General features: G+C 32.9%; 3 protein-coding genes across 4 annotated transcripts; all 3 read right to left on the minus strand.

Moving 5' to 3' along the window:
• Nucleotides 1-6341: 6341 nt before the first annotated feature.
• LOC112795956 (pyrophosphate--fructose 6-phosphate 1-phosphotransferase subunit beta) lies at nt 6342-11016 on the minus strand. Its single transcript, XM_025838182.3, has 16 exons — nt 10696-11016; nt 10452-10607; nt 10232-10353; nt 9898-9951; nt 9685-9791; nt 9348-9453; nt 8723-8786; nt 8404-8492; nt 8106-8237; nt 7793-7963; nt 7585-7700; nt 7279-7390; nt 7084-7168; nt 6918-6962; nt 6740-6808; nt 6342-6632 (listed from the first exon to the last, which is right to left on the minus strand). The coding sequence occupies exons 1-16, from the start codon at nt 10877-10879 to the stop codon at nt 6556-6558; spliced, it is 1689 nt and encodes a 562-aa protein (XP_025693967.1). The 5' UTR covers nt 10880-11016; the 3' UTR covers nt 6342-6555.
• A 248-nt stretch (nt 11017-11264) lies between these two features.
• On the minus strand, nt 11265-16732 carry LOC112795957 (uncharacterized). 2 transcript variants are annotated; one of them, XM_025838183.3, is made up of 6 exons: nt 16030-16731; nt 15670-15819; nt 15463-15570; nt 15254-15298; nt 12329-12897; nt 11265-12135 (listed from the first exon to the last, which is right to left on the minus strand). In XM_025838183.3, exons 1-6 carry the CDS (start codon nt 16610-16612, stop codon nt 11443-11445), a joined length of 2148 nt encoding a protein of 715 aa, XP_025693968.1. In that variant the 5' UTR covers nt 16613-16731; the 3' UTR covers nt 11265-11442. The 2 variants fall into 2 exon arrangements, with proteins under 2 accessions (XP_025693968.1, XP_072090994.1); XM_072234893.1 differs by lacking the exon at nt 15254-15298 and having other exon boundaries at nt 16030-16732.
• Nucleotides 16733-17478: 746 nt separating this feature from the next.
• LOC112795958 (light-induced protein, chloroplastic) lies at nt 17479-19884 on the minus strand. Its single transcript, XM_025838184.3, has 3 exons — nt 18742-19884; nt 18129-18324; nt 17479-18048 (listed from the first exon to the last, which is right to left on the minus strand). Exons 1-3 carry the CDS (start codon nt 19164-19166, stop codon nt 17737-17739), a joined length of 933 nt encoding a protein of 310 aa, XP_025693969.1. The 5' UTR covers nt 19167-19884; the 3' UTR covers nt 17479-17736.
• Between the last annotated feature and the right edge of the window lie 1618 nt (nt 19885-21502).

Below are 21502 nucleotides of genomic sequence, written 5' to 3' on the forward strand. Positions count from 1 at the left end.
AAAAAAATGTGACTACCTAACTAGTGAGCGTGTTGACTTTTGCATGAGATATTAATTTATTACACACGATGCTATATGCTATGCTCCCAAGCTTTATTTCCATTTTCAATCTTCATCGCCTTCTTTCTTCTTTTTTATTTTAGAAGAATTATTATAAAGCCAATTTTCATTACCAAAAGATATAAGTATAAAAAAGATCAATTAGTGAATTAACTTTTTTTTATTCAATATTAGCAAATTATGAATCAACTAAAGCATAAATTCTAAATTTTAAATTTTTCAAAAATAAAATTAAAAAATAATTTTACAATAAAAAAAAAGAATATTAAATCAATAAAATTTGAGTTTTCATATTTATCAAATATAAAATACAATGCATTCACCAACAAATCAATTATAATACACTACAAAATAATAATTGATAATTATAAAAGAATTCAAAGACTAATAAAATTTATTATTTTTATTAATATTTTAATGATTAATTTAATTTTTTTAGTTTAACAATTTAATAATATATTTTTAACTTATATTTTTAAACATTATTGCTTAATTATTAACTAAAAATAATAAATTTTATTGGTTTTCAAACATCTCCAAATCAAGCATATATGCTAGTCAAAATCTAAGAGTTATCAGTTTGACTTGGCATGAAGAGCCCAAAGGTAAATAAATGGGCCTAAGGTAAAGCCCGTTGGAAAAAAGGGGAGAGTGGGACCCAGACTAGTTGACAATGAGAGTGGACCCCATGATTTAGATATACAATAAGATAATTTAAAACGTACTTTTTTTAATTAACTATCATAAAGTTTTTCAAAAAAAGGGATATAATATTCCGGTAGCAATATACATAGAAAACTTTATTTATACTAATGTCACATCCAATTACTCTCTTTATCTTAAGATATTTGTTCGGTTCAAAGTGGCAAATTATTTGACGTAGAAAGGAATAGCATTTAAAAACCAAAAACAAAAATTTTAAATCAATAATACTACTAATATTAAAAAAGAAGTTACAAATCAGCCACTGTATATAAAAGTATGTATTAAGCATTGTATAAAAACTTTTATTATACTATTATAAATAAATTTAGTTATTAGTATATTGTATATCTTATTATTATATATTTAATTAAAACAATATATAAATTAATATGTATAAATATATAATAATTATTTTAAATCAAGTTGGGTTAGTCTAATGGTTAGTTTGCTAGCCTGTTTAAGTAAACGTCGTGCGGGATTTCGAATCTTACCTTGTATATATAGCAATTCATTGGTCAGCGACAAACCATTAGATGAAGCTCCCATTCGTAACGGATGAATCCTTAACTTGCCAAATTAGGTGAGAAACCAAAATATATAATAATTATAAATTATATAGAACTACTTATAACATTTTTTATTTTCAAATTATGTAGCATGTGAATGTACCATAAATAATAACAGTACCTTTTGAGATGTGGAAAAACTCTAAGAAGATGTGTATATATATGGAATTCTTAATTGTTTAGATGTGACTTGTCTCCTTCTCTCGGGTATAGATCGCATAGTAGTTATCTTGGTTTGGAGTCTGATTAAATTCCAAGCAGATGTGTTAATGTGTTTTGCTTGTACAGTTTTGTTTTAGTACGAGGCTATGAGCTTTGTGGAGATTCTTGAAAAACATGTCTTTAACAAGTTGAAATTTTTTATAAGAATCCTCAGACAAGATCAAGCAATGAGGCTAACTATGTTAATAAATCCCAGTGCACCCTTTTCGTTTTGGTTGAAACATTACACAAAATTTTAATACACCATGTTCATTATATTCCACCTACTTCAGAGACAAAAGGTATTGGATTTTAGTTCTCGATACAAAGTAAACAGATTGTTAAGATTTCTATTTTTATACAAAGTATTATTTAATGGATAATAAAACTACAAAGGAAAAAAAAAAGATTTAAATTGCTGTGCTGTTTCAAGAATTTAAAGTTTCCGATAAATATGTGAGAATCACACATATTCTCTCAACTTCTTTTCCCTTCTCTGCACGAATTATCAATTAAATTTTATTTGGTATAGATAGACAATGTTTAGGGGTTGCAAAAAAAAAAAAAATTATATTATGTGTACACAAAAATTAGTTATTAGTAGAAAATATATATTGGAATATAAATACATATTAAAAATAAATTAAAATATATATATTTATACACAAATATATTGATAATTGATTTTAGTGTACAAATAGTATTTTTAGAAAAAAAAAATTTCTAATTCTAAAAATAAACATTTTGAATGTTTAGTTGTTGGCGACTTGTTAGTTGTTACTCTATCAGCAACCCCATAATAGTAGATGCTTGATTAGTGCTTGAATTTTTAATTAATTTTTTTGGGGCAACAATACTTTATTAATCTAGATGAATTTTATATGCAATCATGTGGATTTGAGGTTCTAATCACTTTCTTTTGTCCCCTCTCCATCCTCTCAATTAGGTACTCATAGGAACAAGGGAGAAAGCATCAAGAATGTATCCCCTTATGATTACCAGGATCTTGCTAGCCACTTTTGTGTGAGTTGTAAAGTTATAAAGTGATCAAATTAAATTAAGGTAAGCTAATCTAGTGCCTAAACTTTCCGTTTCATAGTTGTTGAATAATAATTTATTATTAACAACTAAGGGTTTTTCCATGAAGGTTCATTAAAATATAAATGTTAGTTAATTAACCATACAAAGTGTGGAGAAAAATTGTCCAATAGACAAACACAATACAATAACCAAAACTCGTGAAATAAGAAGAAATCCGAACCTACTAATAAATAAAATAACTTGTGATGACTCTAGCTTTATCCTTTATATATTTTCTAATATTGTTAAATGTGTATTAATTTAATTATAATATAAAAAATATGACTAATTTAGCTTAATAGCAAAATAAGCATTATTAGGCAATATGATCAAATTATCAAGCCTAAAATAGTCCTGCATAAATGGATTAATGGACATTGCTGTTGACTCCCAGCACTTCAATTTCACTCCCTCCATCATAATGCTCTTGATTTTGATTAGTTATATCATGACATTTTCTCTCCCCATTCCATCGTTAACCTTTTTCCTCCTATATATTTGATTGAGTTTATGAAAGCGCAATTCAGGATTGTTTTGGTGGTAATAATAACTCACAAGAAAAAATCAATGTCTTTTAGGTCGAGTGCCAATAAAATACTGCATATATAAGATAAGATAAGATTCTAATTTTAACAATTTTTTTATAGCCATTGGATGAACAGTTTATCCTTGACAATCTACACAAGTACCGTTAAGGTAAGTTTTCAGAAAAAATTAAACTTAATTCATCAAAAAAACATTGAATACTAACTTGATGCAATTGTTTTTTGAATAAATTACTATTTATATTCATAAAAGATACAGATGCTGACAAATGTACCCATACAAGAATAAAACGACTATTATAACCACCAAAGATGACTTTTGTGTGGCAAGAGTACCCCGACATTGGTTACACAATTGGTCCGTTAGGTATTCTTGACACACGGAAGCTATTTTCTGTGGATGCAATTATCGTTTTATTATTATATGAATACATTTGTCAACGTTTATATCTTTCATGAATACAAATGATAATTTATTTTTTTTTTTGAATTCAAACTAAATTTCAGGAATTGACATGGGTATTAATCCTTCAAAAGAAATCATAATCGTCCTCCAAGCTAAAACAAACACACCCATAGATATTTATAGGATTCTACAGTTGTCAGGCTCAGGCGCTATTCCATAACGTGGTAAGTAGAAGAATTGAAAAAAGAGCAATTAAGAAGAGCATGTGAGAGAAGGAGCTTAGGCTCAGTTTGGTTGATGTATTTGATGAGATATAGATACAGACATTAAAGATATAAACATAAAATATTTGTGTCTATGTATTGTGATTGATAAAAATAAGAAACAAGATACATATATTAAAAAAACACTGAATTATCCTTTATTCAACCACAAGTTTTACCACCATTACAATACACCTATTATCCCAAACAATGCATGTCATCACCATTAAATTTTTATTTCTTCTAATAATTTTTTATTTCTTCTAATACCATCTTAAATTATCATTTAAATATTAAATATATAATTGTTCTTGAAAAAAAAATAAAAAATTAAAGTTCAGAATTTATCAAAGATTAATCAAAATTTAAATAAATAAAAAAATTAAATGTACAAATTTTTTTTTGAAAAAAATAGAAAAGTAAATTTAGTTGTAGAATCTAAAAGAGAAAGAGAAAAAAAAGATTTGAAAAGATAAGAGGTCAAATTTTAAAAACTCAATAAGGGTAAAAAAGTAAAAAATTAGTGTCTCACAAGTTGTGTCTCAGTGTCTCACCAAATTGGAGGTACACAAATTTAGTGTCTCCGTGTCCTTCGAAAATCTGTGTCTCACCAAACCAAATAACAGACATATGTCACCGTGTACCACTGTGTTTATATATCTCAGTGTCTATGTCTCAGTAACCAAACGCTACCTATGGATATAAAAAGCACCCCTCAAAGGCCGAAAGATAAGAATTGCAAGATTTGTATAGTTGCGCTTATTTTATTCGATCCGAATTCGTATGCATGAGTCATTATTTATGTGACATGTAACATCACACACAACATATATAAGCTTGATGAGATTATTGACAGAAGCCCAACCCCAACCCAACTCCAACCCCCACATTGGTGAGACATAAATTCATATCATGTGGAGGTTTCAATACACTAAGGTCCACTGAACATTTACGTGTGTCATTAGCCATTTAGCCTCTTCAAATTTATATGATTGATATACACATGCAGACGTACAATATTGCTACTGAATCAATTAGCATTCTTTTCAGTCCCCCGTGAATGTCTTATAAGAAAATTGACAGAAATTCATTTATTTTTCAGCCATGTATGTGTGTTGATGTGAGTTTACTATGACCTAATGTCATAAAAGTTTATAGTTGATTTGTCACATACATTGGCAGTGGTGGAAAAGCCCTTCTCCTCCTCCCTTGACCCCATCTCCAATCCCTATAATCATTGATGGTCAACATCTATCTCCCTACAAAGATAGATATATGTGTTATTTATTCATGACATTGAAAATTCATTGAGTCCTATAATGATACTTCACGTTTTTATCTGATCAAAATGGTTAGCTACTTAGCTTCATCTATTGAAACTTCATATCTGAGTGATATTAGAGATTAAGGCAGTTATTACTGGCATATATCATTATTGAAGAAGGCCTGCTATAATAAATTTAATAAGTAGGGTAGATCAAACAGAGGGTAACTTACCTGTAGCTCAATAATTAGTAGAGATGAGAAACCTAAGATGGAAAAACCATAAGTGAAACTAGAATCATTTAAATCCTTATGGATATGATGTGCAATATAAGATTATAGGGTTATAATTTTGATTCATATGATCACCTACACCAAGTAAGAAAAAACTTATGATTTGTTGTCAATTAAAACTTTGCTTGTCCCCCTCCCCTTCCTTTTATTTTCTTCCCTAGTTCACCATTACTTATTATTCCCATATATCTTGGTTCTTTCTTTTATTACTATTCACATGAAGATGTCTTTTTACAAAAATGATAGTTAAATATCGATAGATAGTTTGACATATTTTACTAAGGCTTCGTTTGAAAAGTTTCAAAAGCTATTTTTTTAGGACTTTTGACTTATGAAAAGTCATATTAATAGTATTTGGTACAGTTTTTTAAATATACTTTTAATTTTTCGAGTTGTTTAAGAGCTTTTGAAAAAGTAAAAAAATTTGACTTCTCTTATTCTCAAAAGCTATTTTATCATTCTTATTTATTATACAACTTTAAAACAAATACTTCTATGATAAGTTTCCAAACACAAAATAACCTATTTATAAACTACTTCTAATATAAATTCTTATATTTTAAATTCTTTTTTCAAAAAAACTTAATTAAGTTGTTATCCAAACTAGTCCTAAATTGTTTACCATAATACATGTCATTATCTAAACTATTATTTTAACACACTCAAATCATTATGTGAGTATTCTCTTGTTTTTTCCCTTCTCTTAAAATGACAATTTCAAAACCCTCTTATTCTTTTTCCTTCCTTCCTTCCTTCTATCTCTCTAATTAACAGCAATATTTTGTGTTAAAAGAAAAACTTACCTTTTCAATTGACTTATTTTGTATTAAAACTTTCCTTTCTTCAGTTATCTTTAGTTATCCACTGGCGTTATTTCAGTTTGATCTAAATAAAAGGCTAAAGGGAAACATTCTTAGTAGAAGGGTTAACATGGAATTCAATGATTAACCAATCAATATCAACCAACTCGGAAGTCAAACATTTATTCAATTATAATCATGAACATAACTTGCCGATGCTGAATGGCAGCATAAGAATTTAACATTCAACTGCTATAGTCCAAACGTTATTACAAAAACCTAGCAAGTCACAGATCAAATAAATATACTTCAAGGCCCTAAAATCCCAAATGAATCGCCAATCTCAAAACAATGTCCTTACGGAAAAGTAGATCAAGCTTGTGATTCAAGCTCCAAACGAAGGGTGTGACTAACTGCATCAGATCCCGGACCAGAGAATTGAATTGGACCTACAGTGAACATCATCATTAAAACTTGAATCTATATATTAATTCCTGCTATACTAAGTGGATCTTACTAATTGGGCTGGTTGGGTCCATTATACAATGATACGTACCTGGACTGACGTAGCAATTTTTTAGGGCCCACTCATCCCTCAAGGAGGCAAACTTTTTGAAGGGTGCCCCTGAAAGAAAATGATATATAATAATCATTAGTACCGCAAATATATAAATTAGAGCTGATGCCAGAACGGTAATAAAGGCAAAATTGTTAACGGTTTATGTCAGTTATACCTTGAAGCTCTACCATTGCCTTCTTGATCACGGGCTTGAACTTACCTGCAAAGAAATTACATTACATATTCATATAAACCATACGAAAGAAAGCATTCAAATAGTAATTGGAAAAGAAAAAGTAATGGTATGGATACGAATCCATTGTAGTGTAGCAGATATCTACCATGTCTTCTCTCTACGTCCATCAGTGAGGTGAGTGCAGTTCCACCAACAATCCAGTCTTCAACAGGTGCACAGAGATTCCTAACCTGGTCAGCATAGAGTGAATTCAAGAAATTCAGTTGACTGCTTCAATGTTACAAAACAAACAACTTCGAAAGCACACTCAATTGTCAAGACATAATAAGAGGCCACAAACTGATGATATTAATCCAGTCTTCCCACTGTGAAGGAGGGCTCCAGCACCATAACCAAGAGCATAGCAATAAGTAGCATCAAAATTAGTTGGCAATCCACATCTCCCTTCGTAACTGCATATTTCCAATAAGTATAGGTAACTATAAACTCTCAAAAAATAAGGCAAACTAGCAAATATACAGTTTAAAAACAAAACATTTTCGTAAAATCTTTGTTTTACACTCTTTTTGGCATTTCATGTTAGCATATATTCGAATTAGAATTTATATATAATTCAAAATAATGATGCCGAAATTTGATAGAATACCCGAAAAAGTGAGATTGCCCTCTAAATTCGCCTCTATATTTTCCCTCTTGCTTTCTCTTCTCCAACTCAGTTTCAGCCATTTGAATAAGCATTTTCTCTGTTTCTATCTTGGCAACCTAAACTTGGAAGATAGAACCATTGACATTGACTTGATGCATCATGGGTCAAACAAACAAATAAAAGATAGCATTATAACGCCATTAGGCACCTGAACATTTCCATGTGGATCCCTTTCAAGCATCAATTGCTCTTGAATTGCTTGAGGTAAGAATTCAAAAAGCTTCAGTGACTGATCAGTGAGTTTCTTCTTCCATAATCCACCCTCATCCACAATATCATGGGCCAGAATTTCATTTAGTTCTGCAATAAGTTGCTGGACCTGAAAATCGCAAAACAGCATGTACAACCAGTATCATCAGCAAGTATGAGCATACAAACTGATTTACACACTAATGGAAAAATCACAAGTTCACACAGAGAGAAACACTGGCAAAAATTTTCTTGTGCTGATTGCTATGTACCTCAGGAATGAAATCAATTAAACCTTCAGGGATAAGAATGACCCCATAATTGTAATTAACTGCAGCTCTTTTACAAATAACATCTACAATATAGTCTGTGACATTTTTCAGTGTCAACTTCTTGGCAGCAACCTGAAATATGTATTTACAGGTCAAATCAAGTATATTTGATAAAAAAAAAAAAGGTACAGTCTGAGTAGCAAATGTTAATCACAACTTCACAAAATCAATGTGTGAGAATATCAAATTAACTTCATCACATGCTAGAATGTACAAGATGATCAAATTTATTACAAACCTCTTCTCCAATAATAGTAATGTTTGGGTGGGTTTGTAAAGCACATTCCAGTGTAATGTGTGAAGCTGCACGCCCCATAAGCCGCACAACTGCAGACAGATGATCATATGTTTTTATTGATGCTTGGAAATATAACCTCAAATCTTCCAAATTCCAAAGATACATCAATATCAAATGATATCAACAGTTATGAAGTGCAAAATTGTTTAATGGTGAAGCAAACAAAGCTGTAAGAAGTGAGAACATAGGAACCAGTACAGAATGGTGACAAATCAGTTTCTAAGGTTCTTCTAAGAGGTTGTTCAATTTAAATACTCACAATGGTAATATTTTCCTGTTGATCGGGCATCTACCATAACATTTCCAATCATTTCAGAGTATATCTGCATTAAATCAACATATACATGTGAACAGGGTCAGTTCTCCGGATCATTCAGCATGCATCCAAACAGGCACATGCTATCCAACATCTTTTGGCAATTTGCACAAATGAGGGCAACAATGGAAAATATACATGGCCAATTAAATATTTAGAAATTTTCTTTTAGGAAACAAGATTCACGAATATCATAATGCTATAGCAAATTTGCAATCATGAATAAACCAAGTGCAAATCCTGACAAAGTTGTGGAACATGACAAGTTGTGTAGAGTTCCATGGATAATGTGATGGTTCCAAACACGAATATTTTATCAAATATGTTCACAATATTGCTAGAGAAATTGAAACACAGCTGTTGCTCTGAAAAGCATCCTCAAACACTTCAACACTCCCATTCCAACACATAAAAATAAAAAAATGGTTCCTAAATATTACTACATGCTTAGAAAATTATTGGTGATCAAAAGATAAAATTACTTATTTGAAATGTTAAAAACATGTAGAACTAGACCAATTCAAAATTACAAAGGCAGATTGAAGACTTGTTATTTAGCTTCATTTACCTTGCATGCGGTATCAAAACCAAAACTGGTAGGAACTTCTTTGCACTTTAAATCACCATCAATAGTTTTAGGACATCCAATCACGCGAGTCTTCAGATTTTTGCTTCTGCATAAATCCACATCAAACAAAAAATAGTTAAATAAACAGTATCACTTCACATACTCATGAATGGAAATTGTTTCTCTTATATTCATATAGAGACAATTACAATAATTATATATAGATGGAATGGTAATATGATCTTTAATGTTAATCATGACACAACATAAAAACAGCATTTAATTAACATAGCTTCCAAGAAGTTGGATCATTTCAACAATAAAGTGACTAAGAAACCTGAAGTTCTCAGCAAGTAGGCATGCATTTGTGTTTGAGTCATCTCCACCAATAACAACAAGCCCATCCAAGTCTAGCTTCTTTGTTGTTTCTTCAGCTTGTTTGAACTATACACATAAGTAAATCAAAATATTCTTATATTCTATTGTTGTCCATACTTAAGACAAAATAAGAACTCAAATGAACTAATCACAGAGCAATTATGCACCGCACCTGCTCTGGAGTTTCAATCTTGTCCCTCCCACTGCAAATCATGTCAAAGCCACCCTGCCAACAGATATTGCAACTGTCAGATCTCAAAATTTTGGCATCACTGATATAGGAAACAGAACCACGAGCACTGCAAACCAAAATATTAAATATCTATTTAATTAAAAGTTCACGACGCTAAGCCTCACAATTCATAAATCATGATATACAGGGGAATATAAACAAAGCGAACACTATAGATAAAGCATTTTCAAAACACAGCTTAACAAATAACAAGGACATTGTTCAATTTCAGCTCCAAAAGAGTAAAATAAAAACTATAAGTATGAAAATGTACCTGATTTCTATAAGGATAAATATAGTCGGAGTTGAGTTCAACGTATTTGCATTTCATGATGCCGGCAGGACCACCCCTGAAACCATACAATGTGCTTCCTTTTGCGCGCTCTTGCAGGTAATCTAACGCCAGGACAAAATAACAAATAAAAACAAAATTTACAGTTGAAAAAGATAACAAAGAACCGATTGAGCTGAATAAGAAAAAGAATGATTCATACCAAAGATTCCAGAGATAACGTTGTGGCCTCCGGGAGCCTGACCTCCGGACAAGACCACGCCGATCTTCAACTTCTGATCCGGAAGCGGTGTCTCGCTAGGGACCAACGTCGCAGACGGTTGTCCGAACAAATGAGGAAACAGCTTAGCGATCTCATCTGCAAATGCACACACATGGAACAGATCAGAGAGACACAGAAAGAGATCAAAGAGCAGTGAATGTGGAAATGGATAGAAATGGCTTACCTGGATTGCCGGCGGCGGAGCTCCGGGGACCGTCGACGAGGGAGAAGGAGGTCTTGAGAACGGAGGGGAGTGGGAGAGAGTGGTGAACGCGGCTGCTCTGAACCTCACTGTAGACATTGGCAAAGCGGCCGGTGACTGAACTACCGGCGGAGAGGTTGCCGTTAGGTACGTAAGATGGCGCCATTGGAAGAGACTAGAGAGAAGCGTTAATCTGGTGTAGAGTTTGGAGTACAGAGAGAGTAGCGAGACTGTGGAGTAAAAAAGCGGAGAAGTAGGTTTGAAAAACAAAAAGGACAGCTGAACCTCTTGACCTAACACAACGCCCCGAATATACCTCTGGGCTTTTTGGTCAATATCTTTTCTTCCACAGTTCCGCCACTAATGCCACCTACCCAATATTCACCTCAAACAAAATGTGCACCTTTTTCTTTTATAAAATTAAGAAGTTTAAATTCCTCACGAATTAATTCTTAGTCTAGTCTGTCGAACTAGTGTCGAACTAGTAAATATCATAGACAAAAAAAATTAAAATAACTTACATTTTTAATTGACTAAATTAAATATCTATCCAATAATCATTATAATCATATATATGAATTAATAATAATGATTTAATTGATTTAAATAATAATATAAAATATCTTTTTAAATATGTTATCACATATCTATCTACGACCGTAAATAACTGTAATAATATGCATATACGTACAAGAGTGTGAATACAAGTGAATATATAAGGCGAAATAGCTAGGAGTGTTGAAATTTCTTGACAACAGAGCGACGAAACCTTCTTTTCCCGGACCTTCTAGTTGACTTGATCACACGTCTTGGAACCAACCTCTTAAACATGCTCCAAACTTGTGTGGCGGCTCTCTTGAAAGTCATGTAGAGTGGGAACTGCATCAATGCAAATATGGTGACAGGTATAAACGCAACGCTATACAACAAATTGGCGCTCCATCTTTTTGAATTCAGGCTCCTACTTATGGTGAGCAAAATGGTTGCGGTGAAGGACATCATGGTCGTAATCAACGCGAAGAACAGCATGGTGAAGCCTATCGAGAGCCTTCGAGGGAGTGAGCTACGGAACTGCCACATGTCAAATGGAGATGAGAGTATGGAGAGGAACATCACAACTGAAGACAGAGAACTCCCAAGTGCCAAAACATCCATGATCGTGAAGAACCAGAAAACGGAAGATCCTATCAGTTTGGGGACGCCATTGTTATCAGTTCCTCCTGGAACTTGGTAAATTGCTGCAAACACAACGGTGGCCACTAACACAGCCACTGCTGAGCATGATTGAGATGTCTGCTTCAGCCATTCTTGTGCGCTCTTTAGCATAGCATCATGCTCCGTTTCAAATAGTTCTTTTCCCGTTTGGTTCTTCTCATCATTGCAATGTATGTGAAGGTATGAAGGGGTTATGTTCCTCACACGCTGCACGCATCATAAAAGTGTTTTTATGTGGAATTATTTATAGATGGAAATTGGAAACTTAGGTGCAGACTTGAGAGCTATTTGATAAAAATTTAATCAAATCATCTAACAGAAGATATCAACTTTACGTGAAGTCGATTGTATTTGAGTTTTCACCTTATTTATAAGAAATTTGAAATTCTAGCTAGCTTACCTCGAACCAACGGAGCTCTTCTTGTAGTTCATATACAACGCCGGCCTCGTGCTTTCTCTTATACTTCATCGGTGCAACGTAATGCAACAAGGTGCGACCCTCTCTACCGATTCGACCCGCCAATTTCTTCATCATTGAAGTGCCACAGCAAGTCTTTAGGAATCGAAAAATTTCAAGTTGTCGTGTCATGACTGTAACTTGAAGCACATCAAGCTCTTTTACACCAACATGGTTTATGGCATCTGGGTGTACTTCGATTATTTCCTCAATGATTTCCACAATTCCGGTGCTAGCTGCTAAGAGCAATGGCGTAGGGCTATAACTGGTGGCATCTACCTTTTGCGTCCCACCCTTCTCATCCTGTCTGCTGTCCCTCTTTTTTTGGATCAATCTTTGACGAACGGAGACTTCAAAAATTGGAAAAACAGCCACCGTTCGTTGCCGTTGACTAGTAACATGAATGTTAGTTTCTCGCCATGAGTAGTCTTTTGGCACTAATGACTTGGTTAGATGCATAACTAACTTGTGCTGCTTCTTTGTCTGCCAAATGTCATGTATCACCATCCATTCTGCATCAGTGGATTCATTCAAATGGAAAAACTCAACTTTAGAGAGACAAAGAAAGTGTATTGTTAGAAGGCTTTATAAGCAAACTAAAATCAGTAATCAAAATTAATTATTAATATAATTTTATATTAAAAATAAATTAAATAATATATGTATATATTTATGAATATGATCTGTATAGAACATAATCAATTATTAAAATTAGTTACTAATATAAAATATGTGTTAAAATATAAATATATATTAAAAATAAATTAAACTACATATATTTATATATAAATATATTAATAATTAATTTTAATGCACACTTAACTTTTTGCTTTACAAATTATTAGTAAAGAGAAATATTAGAAGGCTTTTTTGGTTAATATGTATTTAAATATTTTTTTTTAATCAAAGATAGAAAATTTGAATCTCCAATCTCTTAAGTGAATATGAAAAGATTATGTCATTCACTCATTTAAATTATTATTCATTGGCATGTATCTAAATATCCTTAATTGTTAATATGATAATGCCAAACATTAAAACTTAAAGCAAATATAATAAAAATAAAAGGACAATCTAAATCTCGAATAACAATTGTTTATTACAATTGACTATTTGTATAATGTATATAATGGGCTATTGAGTTACAAAATGAACATCCCTCGTACTATCTAGAATAACCATCCAAGTACTAGGGATAATAAACATCTTCCCGAAAACTTAAACTATTAAACTGATTTTGGGGTTCACCAAGGATCTAACTTTTAACTTTTCGGATCTAGCGTTCTAATACCATGTCATGATACCACTCATCCCAAAAGTTTCAGCTGATGAAAAAAGGTAACACTAATTGTTATATCTCTAATACTCCATAAACCTCCATTATACACATTATACAAATATTTCATTGGTTACTCATCCTTTTCAATTTTTTTATTATATATAATTCATGTGTGTAGGTTATCATGCATATGCAAAAATTAATAAACAACCTCCTTAAGTAACCAATAAAAATTTAGTTAATAATAAGCCAACAAATATTTTTAAATTATATTTTATATTAATTAATTATTATTAATTAGTAATTATTTAAATTTTATTTAAAAAAAAAAACAAAATTAATAATTATTAATTATATTTATTTAAAATTGACTGTTGTTTACCTATATTTTTTTATTAATAGAAAGTTAAAAATTTAATATATTAGACAACTATTAATTTTTAAAATAACAAGAAAAGCTAAAAGATTATTATAATTTATTGTTATTAGTAATTAGTTAGTTATTAATTAGTTATTAATGTTTAAAAATGTGGATTAAAATTATGTTGTTGAATAATTAAACTGAAAGATTAATTAATTGATGATTAAAAATAATAATAAAAAATAATAAATTTTAATGGCCTAAATATTTTTCGTATTTTTATTAAGGGAAAGTATAGGGTACCAACATATTATCTGTCAACTTATTACCAACAATAGTTAATTATTATATTTTAAACATATATATAAAGAGACACATCCAGAAAATATATCTATAAAGACACTTTTATTAAACATAGCCATAAAAAAGACATTTTTATTAGACACATCCACAAAGATACTTCTATTAACACAATTATAAATAAGAGTTGGTAGAAGTTGGCAGATATGCTGTTGGTAACGTACCCGCTACGTTACCAACAACATTTTTGCCAACATCTCATTTTTGCCAATATCTGCCAACTCTTATTTATAAGTGTGTTTAATAGAAGTGTCTTTATGGATGTGTTTAATAAAAATATCTTTTTTATAGCTGTGTTTAATAGAAGTGTCTTTATAAATATTTTTGGATGTGTCTCTTTATACATGGGTTTAAAATATAATAATTAATCATTGTTGGCAATAAGTTGGCAGATAATATGTTGGTACCCTATACTACAAGGGTATGCCACATAAACAGTGTAACTTGGATTTATCAAGAACATATTGGAACTTAATTAACAAAATCGGCATTTCGCTACGTTACCAACAGCATATCTGCCAACTTCTGCCAACTCTTATTTATAATTGTGTTTCATGAAAGTGTGTTCATGGATGTATCTAATAAAAATATCTTTTTTATAACTGTGTTTAATAGAAGTCTTTATAGATATATTTTCTGGATGTGTCTCTTTATATATGTATTTAAAATATATTAATTATTAGACACATCTACAAACACACTTCCATAAAACACAAATATAAATAAGAGTTGGCAGAAGTTGGCAGATAATATGACGGTAGCCTATACTTTTCCTAACAAAATTTATGCAAGTGGATTAAAGCAGGCACGCATAAAATTGAATTGAATCGCGCTTGGAACAAGGTTAGCACTTAGCAGTATTTCGCACCTTCAGCAAGAAACTTCCAAATAGCACGGTTGATTCTTGTAAACACTGCAATGTAACTTGGCGTATTCATTATCAAGAATAAGAATTGAGCATGCATATGCAACAGATCAGACAATTCGTTTTCAAAATATGAACTCTTAACACTTTTAACCATCAATTTTGTATTCCATATAAAATGAATACAGCTCTGTTTCTTCTCCAAAAAGTACCTGAGGTGTGTGCATTTCCATTTCCAATTCCATTTGATGATTCTGTCCCTTGCCTGAGAACCCGTATGCTTTCATGATCAAAATCTTGGTACTCGTACTCCGGAAGCACTGTTAATCAAATTAGTAAGAACCATCAATGGATTAAAATAAACTGTATTAATGTATTAAAATCGAAATGCAGAGGGATTAAAAAAAACAGCTAAATACAATAATATATGAGAGATTTGAGAGTGCTGAATTGGGAATGGCTTGGGAACACAAAAGGCATCTTGGCTAACAGTTGAAGACTCGTAAATTTGCTATCGTCCGTTTCATTAGCCAAACTACCATCCACTTCCAGCAACCAAACCGCAACATCTGCGCCAAAAAGAGGGGAACATTTATATATAATATAAGATAAAGGTGAAAACTCAACTGTGGTCCACTTCACGTGAAGTTGATAGCTGAAATCATTAGATGAAAATTTAGTCAAATCAATCAAATTATCTAACGGCTCTCAGCTATCAGTCACGTGACTTCGACGCAGAGTTTCCACCTAAGATAAGTTGACATGAATTACAAACTTACCAAAGTGTTGTCCAATTATAGCAATATGAAGAATGGAAGTTTTGTCAGCACCTCGGTAGAAATGCTTTCGCAAGTCAGCAGCGCCTACACCTTTAGCAACGTGCTGGAGCATCTTGAGATTCCCTTCCTTAGAAGCCGTGAAAATCGGGGTTTCCTCATAGTCGTTTCTCAGTTCCACCAACGATATCTTCTTCTCTTTCCAATCCCCCTCTGTTTCTTCATCCTCCAGCGGCGCCTGCACCTTCTTCTCGTAGTCGAGCACCAACTCCACTGCGTTAAGCTCCTTGCAACTTGCGGCCGCCACGTGGAGAAGCGTGTCCCCATCGCCATTCGCCTTTCTCAGCGCCTGCCACCTCTCTTCCTCGCCAACCATTTCCAGCAACTCCTTCAGTAGTTCTGCGTCGCGGGTGGACTCTAAGGCCATGGCAACGTGAAAGGCCGTGTTTAAGCCCATATCCATAGGCTTAAGCAAGGCCTGGTTGTAATTTGCGAAGAATTTCTTGAAATTCTCCCAGTCTCTGAATAAAGCCGCTCGTTGAGCTTCTTCCATGTCCATTACATTCAACCCTGATTCCTCACCCATTTCCCCTTAAACTAACTAACTAATTTGTTGCTTTCTTCAAGTCTTGTCTTAGCTATATATGGTGGATATAGGCTTCAATTTTACATAATCAGTTTATTTGAACCTTTACTTGCCAACTTAGCTAGGCATATAAGAAAAAGTCTAGGAGCCAGCACTTTTGTTGAAATCTGGCCAGCACTTAACCATAAAAAAGAAAATGATTAATCTTATACCATTAGATGTCATCTTACACTATTGAAAATATTGATGATGGCTAATTGATGACTAAACATTACAAATTCTGCTGGTCCCTAGCATTCTTCGTAATGTAAATTGAAATAAAAACTGTCAGTAAATGCATCATGCTTTTTCTTATTCTTTGCTTAAAATATTACTACATCGAATCGGAATAACAAAAGGATGGATATGCTTCATTGGTTATTCTTTGGCCCAAAATGAGAACATGATGTGTTGAAAGTATGAATGATGGTTAGTAGTTTGAAATAAGAGGCTTGTGATTGAAGAAAATGGTGAATAACTGTGCAAGTGAATCCAATTGTGCTATGTAATATGTATGTTCTTAAAGTTAGTTAAATAACAAGTTTTCCCGCCTGTGGAAACTGCCAGTGTGCCACCTGTAGAAAATAACCAACCATACTAATGCTAGTGGATCCAAAATTCCAAATCATCCAAGTATGAGATGAAAAACCATCAGGTAAAAACACTTATTCTCTTCATCCTTCCTAGCCAGTTCATACAAAATTCCAGTTATGCTTCCGATTCAAACCTTCTTTTGAGTGTTCCTGTTCCCAACGCCAAACCCAGCACGCACACTTACCATTCTTATATGTTATTTGGGTATGGCATTTATTGATTGGTCATTCAAATTGGTAAATCCACAAAAATAGAGATTTTATATCCTTAGTTCGTCAGGGACAATATTGATGCAGAACCAGATTGGATCTTGAACCCAACTCTAAACTAAGTTATATCATTAACAGTACTTTACATCCTTATTACATCAAGGATGACAAATTTAAGATAAAACATACGATGCCACAGCACTAAGGCTTTCCTTTCTCATACAAATTTCTTATTATATATATAGTGACGATAATAATGGCGAACATGCGAAGAAACAAGCTTCAGCTCAAGAGAGAGCTTCCTTCCTTGATAAGAACGAAGACACTTCCACCGTCACCCCTGGAGATGCGAAGTTCATCGTCCAGGTAGGTGGTGAGCAACCACGACTGAGCGTTGCTGTAGGAGATCGGGAACTTCAACGGAGGCTGGCTGGAGATAGTTCTTGCGACAGAAGATGCCGTGTCTTGGACAGAGGTGAGTATGCCCTTGAAGGGTGTGAGATCAATCTTCTGCCCCAAGAATTCCACATTTTCTGGTATAACCAATGAGTCTGTCAACTGTGGAGTGCCAATGACCCCTTCCTCAAACTTGATCTATAAAAAAACACAAGGAGTTTGTCATTTTTGCATTGGGGAAGTGCTAAACTAGTAAGGATGAAAAACCAAACGCAGACCTGAACACGTTTTGGGCTGCGGACTTCAAATTTTGCATTTGTGCTGATGGAGGTGGTGGCCAAGGGACCGGCAAAGCGAACGGAGTTTTGGGCGGTGAAACTCTCGGAATCAATGGTCTGAGATATTTCCTCTACCTTCACCAATGGAAGTGTTCCGCTTGACAACAACGGGAACAACCCTGCAAAGGAGGTATACCTGAGGAGATAAAAGTAATTACACATAAGCAAGATTTGTTGCATTTGTCAACAAAAGTTGCGGCTATGATATTCACTTTGATGTGACTAAGTCCATAATAAGATCATAACTTAGATCTCCAATACAGCACTTAAAAGTTCAATTAGAAAAATAAGAATTACGCATAAAGTGACTTGCAACTTTTAACCACCAACCACTTAGCTTAGCTTAGTTCCTAGGACAGTAGGACCAGACTCTAGCGATCCACAAAGTACACAGATTATCGCTATCACATTAATGCAACTAAAATTTTTTGTACTAGGCCAGCCTAACCTATCCAGCATTTCTTGCAATTTTTGTTTTTAGAACAAATAAGCAAAATTTTATCCGAATTGAAAAGTAATAAAAATAAGAAAAGAAAGGAAGTTAGTTAATTACGCGAGGATCCATTTTCCGTTGAGGAGAGTCAACGCATCGGTGGGAGCAGGGGTAGGATTCTTTGCCTCGAGCTGAGTGATAAGCTCAACAATCTCAGCTCTCGTGTCGCTGGAAGCCTTCAATCCACGATCAGTCCCGTAAAACGAATCCACCAGCGCCTTCTTCAGCCGCCCAGCCTCCGTCTCCTCCACAACCGCCACTCCCGAATAACCGCCCTCCTCCTCGTTCGTAACGGCTCTCACGCAGAACACCGCCCTCGGGGCATCCGAAGAGACCCCGACGATGGGCTTTCCGACGGGCTTGGTGAATACTCCGAGATGGAGAATGGAAGGAGTGGGAACGAGGCAGGAGGAGGAGGGGATAGGGGCGAGGGAGCAGGAGAGGTTTCTGCATCGAAGCTGAGAAAGTGAGGAAGAAGAAGCCATTGTTGTTGTTGTTGTTTTGGTTGGTTTTCAGTGATGAGTTTCAATTTGGAGTGTTTGTTGTTGGATGAGAAGAGATTGAAGGAAGGGAAGAGTTATAAGAAAGGGAGAGAAGGAAGAGGAGTTAAAAGAGGAAATCACAACCAACGATTTTGATTAGTATCAGACTCGGTGACGTTTGTCTGACCCCAAATAGTAGACGGAAAGTTGTCAAACCAAAAGAGCGTGTCTTTCCTCTTAAATTACATTTTTCTCCCTGCCTAATTTTCCTTTTTGCCTCATAATTTACTTGTGCAAGGTTATTCTTATTCAAGGTTTTAACCAAAAAAAAAAATTTATCTACCATAAATTCGATTTATCATTTTAATTTTTAGGGAAAAAAAATCGTGTATGTTATGCTAGGCAAAAGCTTTTCCCATTCACTCATATGGTATTGGTAGTTGCGGTTGACTCACAGTGGATGGGCAAAGGAGGATAATATGGGCATTTGAATAAAAGGCAAAGAAGACAGAAAAGAGAGACGTGTATAATGCATAATAGGCCGTTTTATCGGTCACATAAATTGGTCCCTTCGTAAATGTTACAGGTGGAAGCAGAATGGTGGATATTTGAGTTATTTGAATCTGCGACAAGTGAAGAAGAGGAGGAGGCTGACAAAAACAAAACAAAAGAGAGATTGATAGGGATCATGTGTGTGACATAGGCCGCTAGTTTACGTTTTCTATCAAATGTGCATGGAACCATGGACACTTAACACAAACACAACAACGCAAAAGGATTTGTCGTCGTGCATGCCTCTGTTCTAGAATCTTCTTTCGGTGCTAATTCACTTGCTTAATTTTTTTTATATTGATTAAATATATGTCTAATACGTTATTATTGAAAAATTATGTGTTTTTTTTATATGATATTTTTTAATTGGTATTATTTAAATCGGACGGTCCAATATGTTTAAAGAAAAAAATAAATTACAAATCAAAATGTCCGATTTATACTTTTACTTTTTTTAAAAAAATAAAAATTAGACGGTCTGATTTTAATATTAAATTTTTTTTAATTTTTAAAAACACAAATGGAATAGTCCGATTTGTGATTGTTTATTTAAAAAACAAAACAATACAAAAAAATTAGAGACACAAATTTATGTAATTCATAACAATTTAAAATACTTCTCTTCTGGTACTATTCTGTAATGTATCTCTCTCACACACCAAAAAGAAAGAATAACGGTTCACTTTTTTTATTGGACATCAATACTACTTTATGAAGTATGAACTATTTTTTTTTAATGTTACTGTATATTAGTCCTTTTTACTATTTCTAATTTTTGAATGAATACAAATGAACATTTTTTAAACATAAAAATGTGCTACTTATTTCTATATTTTTTCTACTTAAAAAATATGCTTTTGTATCGTGGTATTTTTTATATAGACGACCTAACTCTTAAAACAATATCATATAGATTTTTAATTTTTAGTTTCCCAAATTATATATCCAAGTCACTTTATATATTTAAATTGAGTAGGTCCAACCAAACTTTAGACTCATAAATGGGATTTGATTATTCAATGCAGGGGTATTTGAAATTGGTGTATATTTTCTGGTTTCAAGTGATGTACTCTTCCTCACTTGCCATTGTGAGCTGTGAGTATATATCTTAAAAAGAAATATATTCATGTAATTTAGAGAGTAATAATATAGACCTTTGCTGCTACTTCCACATTGTTGCTTTAATTTGGTCGGACTATAATTATAGGCACATTAGTTTTTAATAGTTTCACATGTTTTCCGATCATTGTCACCACTCACCACGATAGTGAGTTGACATGAAGGGAAACTATGAAGTACGGATATTTTGTTGAGTTATCGTGTTTACGTGTTGGACACATTTTGAACACGATATTTATTTACGTGTTACAAAATATAATTTTTTTTCGAACATGTCTAAACACATCTAAATACCATCACGTGTCAGCGTGTCCAGTTTTATTCTTATCATATATTTTTAAAATAGATTTAGATATAATATATATTATTATTTATTAAAATAAAAAATATTTTAAATACTTGATATAATTAAAATAAGGCATTAAAAATAACTAAAAATTTTAATTTATATTTTAATATCAATAAAATATCAAAATATCATTATAATTTATCTAAAAAATATTTTATATTTTATATGTATGCGTATCCCGGTGTCATATAAGATTTTAAAATTTGTGTGTTGACATAATCCCGTATCGTATCATGTTCTATATCCGTATTCGTGTCCGTGCATCGAGAAACCGAGATTTCTGGCAAAATTAAGCAATGCTCATGTTCATCTTGTAGTA

Source organism: Arachis hypogaea, chromosome 4 (genome assembly GCF_003086295.3).
Source record: "Arachis hypogaea cultivar Tifrunner chromosome 4, arahy.Tifrunner.gnm2.J5K5, whole genome shotgun sequence".
Classification (NCBI taxonomy): Eukaryota; Viridiplantae; Streptophyta; class Magnoliopsida; order Fabales; family Fabaceae; genus Arachis; species Arachis hypogaea.